The sequence below is a fragment of the Notothenia rossii genome (genome assembly GCF_949606895.1).
Source record: "Notothenia rossii genome assembly, chromosome: 6".
In the NCBI taxonomy this organism is placed as follows: domain Eukaryota; kingdom Metazoa; phylum Chordata; class Actinopteri; order Perciformes; family Nototheniidae; genus Notothenia; species Notothenia rossii.
This window is the reverse complement of record NC_136909.1, coordinates 24,889,333-24,905,078: the sequence shown is the minus strand read 5'-3', so window position 1 is coordinate 24,905,078 and position 15,746 is coordinate 24,889,333. Positions and strand designations below refer to the sequence as shown.

General features: G+C 40.4%; 1 protein-coding gene across 4 annotated transcripts in view; it reads right to left on the bottom strand.

The window, feature by feature from the left end:
* The window catches only part of rasgrf2b (Ras protein-specific guanine nucleotide-releasing factor 2b), a 48,771-nt gene that overhangs the window by 18,369 nt on the left and 14,656 nt on the right, over positions 1–15,746 (bottom strand). For 3 of the 4 annotated variants that reach the window (XM_079689485.1, XM_079689484.1, XM_079689487.1), the window contains exons 4-17: positions 12,971–13,060; positions 12,730–12,866; positions 11,768–11,884; positions 11,526–11,605; positions 9,697–9,890; positions 9,429–9,538; positions 9,213–9,331; positions 7,979–8,139; positions 7,818–7,884; positions 7,047–7,183; positions 6,398–6,480; positions 5,809–6,057; positions 3,331–3,423; positions 390–889 (exon numbers count right to left, since the gene is read on the bottom strand). In XM_079689485.1, the coding sequence (XP_079545611.1) occupies positions 390–889; positions 3,331–3,423; positions 5,809–6,057; positions 6,398–6,480; positions 7,047–7,183; positions 7,818–7,884; positions 7,979–8,139; positions 9,213–9,331; positions 9,429–9,538; positions 9,697–9,890; positions 11,526–11,605; positions 11,768–11,884; positions 12,730–12,866; positions 12,971–13,060 (2,137 nt within the window). The remainder of the gene's footprint in view (positions 1–389; positions 890–3,330; positions 3,424–5,808; positions 6,058–6,397; positions 6,481–7,046; positions 7,184–7,817; positions 7,885–7,978; positions 8,140–9,212; positions 9,332–9,428; positions 9,539–9,696; positions 9,891–11,525; positions 11,606–11,767; positions 11,885–12,729; positions 12,867–12,970; positions 13,061–15,746) is intronic. The other variant, XM_079689486.1, reaches the window with a different exon arrangement.

The following is a 15,746-nucleotide window of genomic DNA, read 5'->3' as shown; positions in this document are numbered from 1 at the left end:
TGAACTTGTGCAAAGGGAAGGCAACTTAGCTGACTCAAGCTCACACACACCCAGCTGAGGATAGAGCACATCCTACAGATGGTTAGTGCGTCATTGCAAACTTGTCAGGAGTGTTTCACAATTAAGCTGTTATAGACCACTTAAAATCATCTTTATGTTACAACATTGAGAATTGTACATCTGTATCTCTGTAACCACATTAATAACCGTATGCATTAAAAGAACAGTTGACAGAGATGTGTGAATTTACCGCTCACATTCCAAAATGTGCTATTAACTGGGATAACCTCTCATTTAGCTATAGATGTACTCTAGGGATTGTAAGTAGTACACAGCGATACCACGGTAAGTATACATATTTTTTGCACTGTATTTGTGTGGGAACATACATCTGCGGATGCTCCGTCTCAGTTTTCCACCAAAGGGGTCGATCTTTGGAACATCCTCCCCGTCTGCAGGTGAGCAGGGACTCTGGTCTGGGGATGTGGGAATGGTAGGACCTTGTTCCTGTGGTGGCTTTGAGTTGTTGTTCGGTGGGGGAGAGGTGGAAGAGGGAGGAGGAGGAGGAGGAGAGGAGGTGGTCGGAGTTGGGGTCTGAGGTGTCAGGGCTAAGGGGGTGGTTGCAGATGTGGGGCTGCTGGCGGAAGACTGGGAAGTGTTATGGTTGACGCTGGAGCTTGACAGAGGACTGGTGAGGTCGAGGCCTCCCACCCTGGCAGTGATGGGGGAGTGGAGGGAGAGCTTTCGTGTTCGGACAGGGGAGGAAGTGCGGGACGGGATGGACAAAGGAGGGGGAGAGGAAAACTTGCGGCAGAGACGAGGAGATTTGTCGTTCATGTGCTCGCCCCCTCTGTTGTTCTGGTTGGTGGCAAAGAACAGCTCCAAGGACCTGGAAGGGGAAACAAGATAAGCAGATATTTTAAAAAGAATTACAAGAATTGTGTAATTGCTGCAGCTCAACAAAATGACTTCCATGTCTGTGAACCTTTACTGTTCAATAGCGAAACTAATTGTCAGTTTTCTTGCATTATATACATACAATATATCTGATTTAGGGTCAAATGATTGTGTATTCAGAGTTCAAAAAGAAGTAGAAGAAGTAAAAGACAGTGCCTCAAGGCACACTGGGGACATCTAAGCTTGTAATGTTACACAATGTAAGAACAGCAGAAAATATATTATTATGTTGTGTCTACTCCAGCAAACTTTGAGTTTGAATTAAGGGGTATTTATATTCACCTCAGATGAACAGTGTAGGGATTTAAGAACAGGAGGTAATTGGGAAAAGTGACATGAACTTAATCATTATCTCTACAGATTCAAAGGATAAAATGACATTATGAAATGTAAACCGGTTAGTTCGTAGTGAAGAACCCGCAGAAAATAATTACCAGATTTTGCCGTTACCCTCTGCTCTATGGAGCTTCTATCAGCTTTTCTATGACCTTATTTGTACTGTTTTAGTTCACTCTGACTGCTCTCACTGTGATTCTGAGCAGTATTTAAATGGGAAAACTCTTAAATACTCCAGTCCTAAAATTGTGGGACTATAATATATATAAAATGGGTTCAAGTAACCAAGTCAAGGGGGGGTTCATAAATCAAGCTGTGTCTGAACCCCCTCAAAAATCCTTAAATCGGAATGTTGCTGACTGTGATCTTTGTTCCCGATTAAGTGCCTAAAGCCCCTTTCACACTGTCCCGAAATTGACACCAGATGGACACACGATAAAGGAAATGTTCAAATTCGGCTCTGATCATAACAACATCGGGCCATTCGTGAGGGCATCTTAAGCCATCTTATGACCGCCGGTGGAGTTTCTCAGGCTCTGGCAGCAACTTCGTGAGCGGTTGCAAAATCTTTGGCATGCCAAAAAATTGACGAAGGACCTTGCGAAGGTTCATTTTCGTGTTTAATTTGTGTGTCCATTTTGCCCTTCATTAGGCCATCGTCAGGGCATCTTGTCAAATCTTGTCATCTTCGTGTGATCATCGGTGCCATCGGGCATTTTTCGCCTCACGAAGACAATACGAAGGAAACAAGAAGCTGCCCGATTGTCATTGGAAGGTAACACGACTACGTGAAGCCCTCGCAATGCCGTCGTGTAGTCATCGTATTATAGTACAATGACATCGAGAAACAACAAAATCATCAACCCAATTTGTGTTCTGTGAAACTGAAAAGGATATTACATTATTTTTGTTACTTATGTTGCAGTTGTATGTCTTAAATGTAATTTAGGTTAACTTCCTGTTTTATTTAGATGCTTTTATTTTGAAGGCGAGTTTAGGCTGTTGACAGGAAGTTGTTGTTGCTATGGAAACAACATGACGAAGATAAGTAATATTTTCTTATCGAGTAAAATGTATGTTTAAATGTTAGCACTCCCCGAAGAGGCACAAGCTCTTACGTTGAGTCTGGATACATTCTAAACCATCAGTAAAGTCTACGACCATGTTTTCGTGTGTGGTTCGGGTGCCATCGTGTGGCCTTCTGTAGGCATCGTACTTGTTTGGCTGTTGACCAAGTTCGGGGCCATCTTCGTGCGAAATTCACAATTTCATATGCGTGTGTCCATCTGGTGTCAATTTCGGGACAGTGTGACAGGGAGGAACAATTTAGTCTGCTTTCTAAATTCTAATAAAAAAAACATCAATCTTTAATTTCAGATAACATTCGCAACATTTAAACACATTATTTACCAGGCAATGAAAGTGCAAAAGCTTTTGAATAACAAGCACTTTGTGATGACATTAACACTACTCAGAAAGTCGTGTGTACTGAGCTACATTAAGGGAGGAGTAATCATGCATAGATAAACACATCCATCATTTATTCACAAAAGCCAGATATTCAGCAGGAAATAGAGGAACAAATTGCATCCCAGTTCGAAAGAAGAGAGGGAGAAATGAAAGGCATATCGAGGAAAATACCAAAACATCAGAGCAAAAGATTGCTGGAGAACTTTGAAGCAGGTAGCGGGAAATGCTTAAGAAAAGGATATAAAGCATGCTAAAGATGAATGTCAAAAGGGATCAATATGAATACAGAGTAAAAAAACAGCCTTGAGGAAGTGATTCTCCAGTGAGAGAACATGCTACAGACCGGCTGCAGAATCTACGAAACATTTCCCTTCTCCCATTCCTGTCTTACGAAATAAAACCCCTGCAATTTTTCAAACTGGTAGAAAAAGAGAGATAGCCAGTAGATAAAATTGTAAAGGGAAAAGTCATGCATCAGTAAAGTTTCAGACCAAGACCAGAGGAGAAGAACAGCAGGCAGGAAACGTTGGAAAGAGACAGAAAAAAGGAGGACAGAGAGTAGGTTACTTGGACTGATCCATGGTTATCTTCTTGATCTTCAGACTGTAGTCAGGACAGATGGATGAGATAGACAGACGGTCATATGAGTGGTACTGCGCCCTGTAGTTAGAGGGGACATGAAGAGACGGGGTATGGATGAAACAGTAAAATGATTAAATGGATAGGGTGATGGTTGAATTGACAAATGAAAATGTATAAGCAGTAGATGTGACGAGATGGTTTGAGGGAAGATGATGGAAGGTAGATGAAGGTGATATATGAATGTCTTGGAAGAGGAAAGGTGTGTTTAAGGGGGGGGGGGCACAGTGTGACTGAGGAACAGCAGCACATGTTTAGTCTCCCAGATATAAAACCCATGGGAGCAAAAATCCAGTGTGAAATAGAAACAGAGAGCTGGGTGAAGGTCTTTGGTTTGCATTTGTAGGATTTGTATGTGTTTATGTGTGTGTCCATAACAGTGGCAAGCAAAGAGTCTCTAGACCAGGAAGGGGCATAAATAGATTTGGGCCCTTATCTAAAAACAAGGGGGCACCAAAGGGAGACCAACTTTGAAAGAGTTCCCAAAGTTTCACTCTAATCATTTGTAAAAGATTGAACATTGCATTCAATCAAAAACAATTATTAAGACAAGGACAATTAATGAATGCAACATAAAGTGCAGTACATCTGATACAAGTTGTAAAATAGCTATATTCTGTAATATTGAATGAATGTTTAAAAATAAATTCACAAATGTAAAACAAGACTAAGGGTCTACAGCCATGCTAGTGGCTCTGTGAGGCTGTACTTGAACCAAGCAGTGCTTAAAGGTTCAGTACATGCTCATATCAACCTGATAAGTTGATGTTTATTATGTATAATGTATGCTAACGTTTGCTAGTTAGCGCTAAACACAAATTATGACTGACATCGGTAGTCTATAGAATGTGTCCTGTGGATAACATTCATGTCTTCATACACTTTAATGGTAGTCCATTCATTAGTTTTTGAGATACAGTGGGGCAAAAAAGTATTTAGTCAGCCACCAATTTTGCAAGTTCTCCCACTTAAAAAGATGAGAGACGCCTGTAATTTTCATCCTAGGTATACCTCAACTATGAGAGACAAAATGAGAAAAGAAAATCCAGAATATCACATTGTCTGATTTTTAAAGAATTTATTTGCAAATGATGGTGGAAAATAAGTATTTGGTCAATAACAAAAGTTATTTGACAGCTCTTTGGTCTTGGCCATAGTGGAGTTTGGAGTGTGACTGTTTGAGCTTGTGGACAGGTGTCTTTTATACTGATAACGAGTTCAAACAGGTGCCATTAATACAGTTAACAAGTGGAGGACAGAGGAGGCTCTTAAAGAAGAAGTTACAGGTCTGTGAGAGCCAGAAATCTTGTTTGTTTGTAGGTGACCAAATACAAATTTTACAGAGGAATTTACCAATTCATTCATTAAAAATCCTACATTGTGATTTCCTGGATTCTTTCCCTCCATTCTGTCTCTCATAGTTGAAGTGTACCAAGGATGAAAATGACAGGCCTCTCTCATCTTTTTAAGTGGGAGAACTTGCACAATTGGTGGCTGACTAAATACTTTTTTGCCCCACTGTACATATTTCAGTCTGGACTAAAGAGTTGGGCTGACTGAACAATGTAAAGCCAGCATAGCCAAACAACACCAAAATAAAAACAAAAAAGTACAAAACAATCGTAAATAGTATATTGGAGAAACAAACTGTGGAAGTCTGATAATAAACCTCCTATAATACTGGTGCTGGATGAAGGAAAGAATTGCATTAAAGGTTTTACCAGAGGGATACTTTTTGCTGCTCATGTGCCCACCTCAAATGACATTAGGGAGACATTATGCATATCCTGCTAAAGTAAAGCTTTAGGAAAGGGGACTTGGCCCACACACCCCCACTACCCTCCCTGCACACCTCTGGTCTCTGGATGAGTCCTTCAGGTCTCTTCCAGGGAAGGCAGCCACAGGCCATGGTGAGTTAGACCTTAAATACAAACCTGCCCTTGGGCAGAGGAACAGCTTTTCCAATTTAAAAGTTAAATAAAATCAAGGAAGGAATATAAACACTCAATTCTGCAGCAGCCAGAGACCTCATAAGAGAGTAAGAGCATGAAGAAAGTGGAGCAAGAGTTAGAGAGAGAAAAACTCCCCATTTAATACACAGAATATTCCCACGGCTGAGCCAAAAACGTTGATGAAGCATCTGCTCTGCTGGTCTCCACACACAGGCTGGTGTTTGTTTCAGCCAGTATGTTCTTAACCTTGTGGAAAGAGTTCAACGCACTAACCACATCTGACTTCATATAATTTTAAAAGGAAAAAAAGGCCCAGAGCATGTAATGCAAATGTACCCTTGCATATTCCATACTCTCAAATAGCCAAAATTACAGAGGGATACAGAAAAACAACAAGTGTACGACTCTTTTTCTGTATTCATGAATGCACATTGATGTGTTTGCATTGATTGACCTGATAGGTATGGAGGAGAAGGGCTTTTTGTAGATGTCGGCCAGTTTGTCCATGACGACCGTTGCCGTGGTGAAGATCCTGTATGTGTGCAGGAAGGTGTTGAGGAAGTCTATGGAGAGGAAGCGCAGGTCGGTCAGCCTCTCCAGCAGTCGCTCCACGCTGGCGTAGCGGATCTGGGGGACCTTGCAGGAGTTGAGCGTCTTGCTGAAGCAAATGTCAACATCATCTTTATGGAGACGCACATCGGATCTGATGGATACACACGTACACACATACACACACAACCGAGCATGGGTGACTGCTGTGCTGCTAAGAAAGGAAAGTCACTAAGCAAAAACAGCCAAGTAAAATAGGAATGGATAAAATAAAATAAATGTATTCCACAAAAGAAAGCTAAAAAAGAGAATGGATACCAAATAATATTTTTGAGCATGTATAAATATAAAGAAGCATAAAGAAGTACAGCCTAACAACATACTGTACACGTACCACAGCTGATACAGTTTCATCCAGGAATGCTACATCATATGTTTTACAACACTGGCATATAGAGATGGGTGTTTCTCTTTACACACACAATAATACTTACTTGATCATATGAGGCACAGTGACTTTAGAGTTCTCCTCAAATACACTGGTCATCAAGCCATTACAGCGGATATTATCTATACACTGCAGGGACAGAGAGAAGAGGATGATACATTAAAGATTCAAGTAAAAGAAAGACAGTAGGAGAGGGTTTGTTGGACCAACAGTATATAAAAGGCCATGCCCTTTAGATTTACCTTGATCTACTAGATTGTATATATGTTACAGTCGCTCCAAATAAATACAAACAAATGCTAGAAAGATGTTTTGAAAGTCTGGTTAATAAGAGTTTGAGGGGGAAAAGAAGCCCTATGCAAGTGTCAATGTATTTTTTGTCTGATAATAAGAATGAATCCAGGCTGACATGTTGCTACTCTGTGAAGTGAAGTCTCCCCATGGGGAGCTGCACCCTGGTCTGTGTTTACTTATCACTAAGCGTTCTCAATGCCCACAGAGACACCCTCTCGCTATTTGGAGGTTCTTGTTATTCCGTGTTTGTATGTGTGTGTGTGTGTGTGTGTGTGTGTGTGTGTGTGTGTGTGTGTGTGTGTGTGTGTGTGTGTGTGTGTGTGTGTGTGTGTGTGTGTGTGTGTGTGTGTGTGTGTGTGTGTGTGTGTGTGTGTGTGTGTGTGTGTGACTTTGTGTGTTACCTGGCTAATATCACTGGTCCATGCCGCCTTCTCCTGTCGCGATGGTGCCAGTAACACCACGGTGAATGAAGGTGCGTCTGATGGCTCAATCACAAGCTTAAAGTCCAGCTGACCAAATACCTGACCGCCAGCTTTAGCTATGTGATGTAGGAAAAAGAAAGAGCTTTTTTTAAAGAAACACAGCAATGCTCTTAATGATAGTAAAATAGATGTTTCTGCATGCACACATCCACACCCCCACCCACCCACCCACACACACACACACACACACACACACACACACACACACACACACACACACACACACACACACACACACACACACACACACACACACACACACACACACACACACACACACACACACACACACACACACACACACACACACACACACACACACACACACACACACACACACACACACACACACACAGGGTTAATTAAGTGAACCTGCAATCTCCATTCTACGCACCCCTGAGGCTTGTTTCAGCCCTATGTGTATCTGTGTAGGTGTTTCATCAATATCACTATTTGCTAAATGAAACCTCAGAAGAAGAAAAAAAATAATGACAATCAATGTCAAAAGATTAAAACCTGACATTTAAAGGGGTGGTGATCTGATATTTAAAAGGAAGTAATTTCTGGACACTTATCATCTGACACCTAATTAACCCCCATGAGGGGTGAAGGGCCTAAATGAGCCATTAAGAGCTGCCTGGTTGTGTGCACTAACGTAGACGCAGTGCTTCATAGATGTGGTAAACTTACACTCCTCGTCGCTAGCATCTGGTTCCTCTATGAGTGTGCAGTCAATCAGGGACAAAACTCCACCTTGCTGCAAGAACCGTTTATTTTGGTTAGAGGTGGCAACCAATTAAAGGTTTCCACACTGAGATCCACTTCAGCTCCTGAGGTGAAAGTGTTCTCACCTTGAGAAGGTGCAGTTTTCCTCCAGAGCTGCGAGTGCAGACAAGGAAGTGTTTGGTGAAAAGGAAGCACTGCCGCTCCCCTTCCTTCTTCAGAGAGAGCGAGCCCAGGCGGACCTTACTAAGCTTCCCTCGCTCCACCGATGGCAGCTGGATCAGAGAGCCTGAGGAGGGAGGGGCACAGCATTTTATTATGCTGAAACTAAGCTCAAACTGTGTGTCTGCAAACCATCTAAAGCAAAAAAAAAGAAACATTTCTGATCTACTATATTCTGCACACTGAAATGTAATGTGAGATTATTAACCTGAGATATAAGGACACAATATGAAGGAGATCATTACAATGTGCACATTCAGCAGCACAAACTATCTTCAGTAGAAACATTGAAACAAGGGAAGACATGCAGTGTCATATCTGATGTCAACACTTCATGCATGAGTGACCTTGTCAAATCAAGAGCCCAGATACAGTAGCTCATTAGGGTTTGCACACTGTGAGCGCACACTAATGAGCGCTGGTGCAGATATAGTTCAGTGCTGTTCTTAAGAGCACATAAACAGTATAACGATTTTGCAGTTCTTGAACCAGTGCCATCATTGGACTGTCACTCCAACCACTTGCTGCAAGAAGTAATTGCTAATTAACACAGTACAATTTATGGAGTACATTTGAGATAGTGACCAAGAAATATTTTGTTTTGTTAGCTTGGACAGGCTGTAGGTTCTGCCACCACGCTAACACTTAAACATGCATGATTATTCACAGGCGATTCGTGTATCTCCATGGCAGGAGAATAAGAATTTGTAGAGGCTTTACATCTACAACATAACAATTTGACATACACTTTTGCCTAGAGCAATTTACAATAAGTGCACTGAAAGGGAAGATAGTACAAATGCTTAACCGTATTTCAGTTTGAAAAGGGTAATTGGTTTAATCTGACAGTTTCATTTAGGAAGCTGCAAAAAAATTACTTGAAATGTGATTCAACTAAATGAGTACAACATTCTGTTTTTACGGCTAGGGAAACATTCGGTAGATAATGGTTCTTACATAAAAGTATTCTCACATAGAGCCACATCTCCCACAGTACAAAGTATTATGGTGGCTAATGTCATGATTCAGTGACGGAGCTAGGTGCTGTGTCTGTGTGTTTCAGATCACAGGCTGTCAGGTTGGAGGGTCTTATGGTCGGGAAAAGCTCCTGAGCTGTGCTGTGACCCGATGAAGACTTACCCTGCCTGACGAAGGTCTGGCTGGTATCCAATAGGATGTCACAGCCCTCCACTATCATCCGCTCTATGGCCAGGTTCTTCCGGATGTTTTCTGTGTCACTCACCTCATCATGCATCACTCTGGGCACATACAAACATGACAGTTAGTTCAGTGTTCAGTATCAAAATGTGTCGAGATATATTTGTTTATAAATCCGACAACTCCCCAGACACATACCTGGACAGGTCCTCTAATTTGGACTTGGCGAATTCAAGACTCTTGCGCTCCACATGCTCATGAGGCGTGTGTGCTAATAACTCATGCAAGGTGATGATGTATCGAGGAATCTTGTAGGAGAGAAGAGCAATGCAGAAAAAAAGGCTGTTTAAATTGTGAATTTTCTTCTTTTTTTTTTTTATCTTATATGGTGGCAATTTAGAGATAAAAAAGCATTGGTGTTATGGTGTGTTTATGACAGTGTACGTGTAATGGTGAAGGTATTTACTTGGAACATGGGGTACGTGAGGAAGGTCTCGAGCATCCTTCCCTCACAGGCGGCGTTAGACTCATACTGTTTCAGCAGCTTGTCGAAGTCTCTGTTCTGCTTACAGTTGGCCAAAACCTGCAGGCTGTACTGATGGTTACGTACAAACTCCTGGTAGATGTTCAGCATGGGCAGCAGGATGTCAAAAAGGTCAGCTAAAACAAAAATACATGTATTCACTGTATGAACAGTATGTAAGTCACATGAAGGAATGCAGCTCCCAGCATTTCCATATCAGTTTAATTGCAATGTTTATTCTGGGCCTTTTGCTTGATCAAATATTGACACAAGTCTTATTATCTACTCCATTAACGTCACATTGATTTGAGATTAAGTGGAATTTCAATTTTAAGATAACATGCTGTTAATACAACTAACTGTTAAATTACTGTTTGGCACTGTTGAAGACCAGCCACTGCTGGGTGATGGCAAAACAGTTTCTAACAATGCGCAGCTTGAGATTTCTCCAGTGAATGTCCCAACACACAAATCAACATTGTGTTGCCTCACATAGCGATACACAGTGCCTTAATAGATATGACTTGAGATAATTACTTTAAGCATTTTATTCTTTTAGATTGAATATACTTAATACTTAATATAGTTCTTTCCCTGGTTATGACAGAAATAATGACAGATAGTTTTGGTTTTAAATTTGAAAATAACTGGTCAAAGTTGTTACTGTTTCTCATTGACCAATAGGGTTTTCACAGTTTTCACAAGTGCAAATGTCAACTCCTGTCTTCAAATTTAAATGGAAAGTGTGCTTAGCTGTATGCACTGCTGTGCACACAGAAATACAATTTCATATACATTCTTTCAAGTCTAGCCACAAAATGTTTAGCAAACTACAAAGGGGGAAAGAGGTGTGGTCAAGGTTATGTTAGACAGAAATCAGGAGAGATATTTCAGCATTTCAGCTTTACACATGTGTAGCTGGGAAACTGACTCCCTTAAACCAAAATCTGAAAAATATTGCCTCAAGAAATGTTTCCTCTTTCTTGGACAACAAACAGCTGTTTGAAAAAGCCTTATCACTGTCTTGACACATGTCTACTAATATAATAGATATAGTATTGTTTATGTGACATTCTGATAACAGCACTGGATGAAGCACAGTAATTATATATTTCCTGATCAACTGCACAGAAACAAGTTGTTGGATACTGGGCTTTTCACTGGATGTGCTCTCACAGGGAAACAAAGAATAATAATCATAGACAAAAGGCAAACAAAATTCTTCATGATATCAGCCACAGATAAATGTTTGTAAATGTTGTATTCATTTGACCATGATCTGTCCGGGGTTAAAGCATGCTGTATTGGAGGCTATAACATTAAAACAATATTATCAAATCAATCAATCTGTATTGAAACTACATACATGGATTTGATGAATATCACATTGTAAATCTCAATTCTGCGTCAGCTTGAAGCAGAGCAACAGATAAGGGTGTTTAATCAGTCCTCCCTTTTCTTTTTGAATTGCTGTTGTGTCTTTCAACAGTCTGTCTCCTAGGTGACACTTATCTGGTGAGTAGGCTTCTGGTTTTAGGAGGTGAATTTGTGACATTCCCTCTGGTCAGGGTGGTCATTGTGTGTCAAGACAATGAGTGCGCTTGTTGCAGACAAAGATAGGGAAATGAGCATGTGTGTGTATGTGTGTGAATGGAGCAGTAAGACGTCAAGACTGATGTTTGAGTGAGACAAACTGGATCACTGAAAACCTGACCTTGATGTGGCTGCAGACAGTGTGTGTTTGTGTGTTTTGTGTAGCAGTAACAGCTTACCCAGCACTAGAGTTGGCCAGTTGGCTATCCTCGCCTTCAAGCCTTGATGGAAAATCTCATGTAGGAACATGATGGTCTCACTGAAAAAAAAGTGTGAACGCAGTGTGGAAAACAAAATGACTAAAAGCACTTTATTGTTTGTTTGACTTAATATTCCTCAATATCTGTCTATGCATGCACCCATTATGATTAGCACTTCAGTGACTCGGTTATAAGCAAAGATGGACAGAACATCTTCACACCTGTTGAGGAAGATGCTGCTCACATCGTCGTGGTTGATGGGGGGCTTCTTGGAGCTAGCAGCCATCCTCAGAGGTCTGAGGAAACAGTTGACCAGGATGTACAGCTGGTGGACATACCTAACACACACACACACACACACACACACACACACACACACACACACACACACACACACACACACACACACACACACACACACACACACACACACACACACACACACACACACACACACACACACACACACACACACACACACACACACACACACACACACACACACACACACACACACACACACACACACACACACACACACACACACAGGGTTTAGATTTAAACAGGGAGATCGCAGATTATACAGCAACGTTATAGACATTCTGAATTAGCTTCAAAACATTAACAGTATATGACCAAATATTTTTAAAGAAGACAGTGTTATAGTTTTGTTTTGTTACGGTGTCTTAAAGTTTGATTACTATATTTTTGGAATGTTTTAATTTGTTATATCTGACGATTGAATGATAAATAATGATGCGAATTCAAATGAAAGTTTTTCATAGCATAGCATAAGTGCATTTCATTGTGAAACCCTGTGCTGCAGACTTAAAATAAATGATCCTTGAATTCTTCAATGCCACTCCCTGTGTGCGATTTGTGTTCAAACTAATTACTAATGTTTTTTGTTTTTTTATTTGGTGAAAGCATAATTTAATTTGAGCTATGCAACAGAAGATCATTTTAACATGTTTTGCCAATGGTATCGAGTCAGGGTCTCATAGTTTGGTAGTGATCTCAGTGTATGTATATAACATTAGCTATTAATACACAGTATATATTGTGCTATACACTTTATGAAATAGATGAGAATGTTCGTTATGGCATGTTTAGTACTATATTGGAAAGCTCGAAAACAACTTTTCTATGTGCTGCTACTCTAAGTACATTTAAATATACATACTCTGTCTCTGCCTCCACCATGTTGAAGACAATCTGGTTCCTCTTCCTCATGCTCTCAGCGTGAGGAGAGCAGATGTAGTCCTGAACGATGATCTTCCACTTCCTGCGACAGAGCCAGCCCCGCATGAAACTCTGCACCTGAAGAAGAACAAACATGGAAGCTTAGACATAGTCATACACATGGAGCATACATCTGCATGTTCACACACAAACAACACGAAATAAAGTAGAAACACTTTTACCTTTTTGATCTTTTTGATATCGGGATCTTCATTTTCTTGGTTGACATGGTAAGGCCGCATTCGCTCCTTAGTTTTGTTCAGAGCTACAATCTTTAAAGAGAAATTCAGTCACAAACATAATGAGTATAATTTGGGTGACTAAATAGCAACACAAAATACACATAAAATTACTTTAAACCCAAAATGATCTTCTAAGGTATAGCAGGAAGTGATTCGATTTAATTCACAAGGATAATATTATTATTGTCCTAAAGGGAATTAGATTTGTTTGGCTAAAAACTGAATATGTGATATAAGGCATGCATTGTGTGCTGAGTGAACAGTCACTGTGTTTGCACCAGATCGACATCAGACTTCCTCATCTTTGACACTCTACAGCCTTCATTCAGAAAGAGAGAATGACTTCAGAGGGGGGGGGCTGCTATCAGCTGGTGACAGTAAGCAAATGAAGGCTTCAATGTGCCTGATGACCTGCAGCGCAATTTACTGACTATGAAGTATAATCTTCTGCTGGTGAAAATATGTCTAGCACAAACCAATCGATGGAAACCATAATGTCTTTAAAGACCCCAAAGAGTTCTTGTATCATTTTCACAGCCATCCTCTTCCTTCATTGACGTCAGATTAGCCTTTAGAAATGTGACATTTACTCTGTGCAGGTGTGAAAAAACAGCTTCCTGCCACACAGTTAATATCGTCTTCCAGGTATGAAATCTGGGAACACATCAAGCAGATGCCAGACTCTAAATGTTATTAAGCTGGGGGAAAAAAAATCTCATTTCACATAGTAAACGTAGCTAGAACCAAGTCTCTTTAAATAACAGTGACGACTAACTTCAAACATAGCTTGTAAAAGGTTTTTCTGGGCAACATTTTCTTCAGAAGAAATGAAGCCAGCAGAGGTTCAGACTGTCTCTAGTACTATTACCTCCACCTGTTTGGTTTTACCTCCAGGCCTCTTGAGCACATACGTTTATCACAGATGCTGAAAAGCATGAAGAGGAAACCAAAGTCATTTCCAGCCACACAGTTTCCTCTTTATTTTCTAAATCACCGGCGCTATCATGCAAATGGCAGAAGAGAGGAGCCAGTCTGCCAACTGTTGACAGTTACAGTGGATAGTTGGTTAAATTATTCATAAACACGGAGCAACACTCAAATAAACAAACAAACAAGAGTATTTTTTTAATGAGATGGATCACCAACTGCTCACTGGCTCTCAAAGTCTAATCCCTTTTTCATGAGCAGCCCAATTACACAGGCAGATGTTTCTTAATGTTTCTTTTTCATTAGCATTTTTATTATCATCAGGGCTTACTGCATACAGCCAGTGAGATATAATCAGAGCGTATAGCGAGTACAAGCATCTACTTGTTGCTCTACAGGGGGAATTATTACTAAAAGCAGTGTAACAGGAACATCCAGTAGTCCGTTAAATCATAGTGGTATTTCTTCCCCCCAAAACAATATAGGCAACATATTTATATAAGACATAGTTAACACAGATGAGCCGAAACATCATGGAAAAGGATGATGGAGATGTGATTTATATGTTAGCAGAGGGTGCAATATCCAAAGAGCTTCCCCTCAGGCAGGAACAGACCAGAATTCAATTTTCACCTTTACAATAGGAATAGTCTGCAGTGCCCTCTGGCCATACATGTGGCACAAAAGAGAACCACTTCTTATCTGAGGCGCTTAATGATATGGAAAATCACAGCAAATATCAGATTAGCATTCAATCGTAAAAAACAATGGGAGAGCTTTATTCTACAGGTCTAAACTGTCTGAATCATTTTCCTTACAATTTGGTTCAATTGATAAACCTTAATAATGCACTTATTCTAAAATCTGTGTTCCACTCCTTTGAATGACATCAAATTAGCTGTTTGTAAATACAGAATGTGAAACAAAAGTATAAAATAACCGACGGGGATGTCAGCATCCAAAGTAAGCTCAATCCCTGTTTACTTCATAAAAGATAAGAACTATTGATTGAATTACCATAAACCGATGCTGTCGTGTATGTGTTTTAGACAGTGAGTTTTTATCAGTTCTGATTAACAATGGTGTAGGGGTCTGTTGTTGTTGTAAGCATGCACGACTGATTTAGCGTGCTGTGGCGGCAGAACAGAAACGTGTTACGTTCGATAAGCATACTGTAAGGATTTGGCAGCTGTTTGTAAGGAAACTGATGGGCTTCTTTTATTGAGCGGTGGGCTTTTCCTCCTACACTCAGAGGTGAGTGAGCAACATTCCCACCCACTCCTTCGCTGCCATAAAAACAGCTGTGAAAAGACACACGCTCACAGCATACCCATAGGGATATACATTACAATCATAGCAAAGTTTAGTTCATTTTAGATTCTATATGAATATAGCTATGTCTCGTATATTCACACAGGAAGCACTGATCTGTCCTGCTCTTGTAGTAATACAATTCTGCATGTATTTGGTCTCACTGAGTCAAATGACATGGAAGCTATTGGAAAAAAGAGACCTTTTGAATAAATAATAATGTAAATATATATAACGATTAGTTTTCTGTCATTCAAAAATGTTTTATTGATTGTCCCTAAGTGAAACCCTGACTGTGGTCTGTAATCTGTGAAACCGAGGAAGAAGACGCCACTGCATCCTGAGTGAATGTCTGTCCAATATACAACCTAAACCTCATTTTAACCCGTCATTTGAAAAACCCCATGGAAGAGGCAATGGTTTTAGGCAATTGGACAAACACCTTGACTATTGCTAATTGAATTGTATGCCCTCAAAG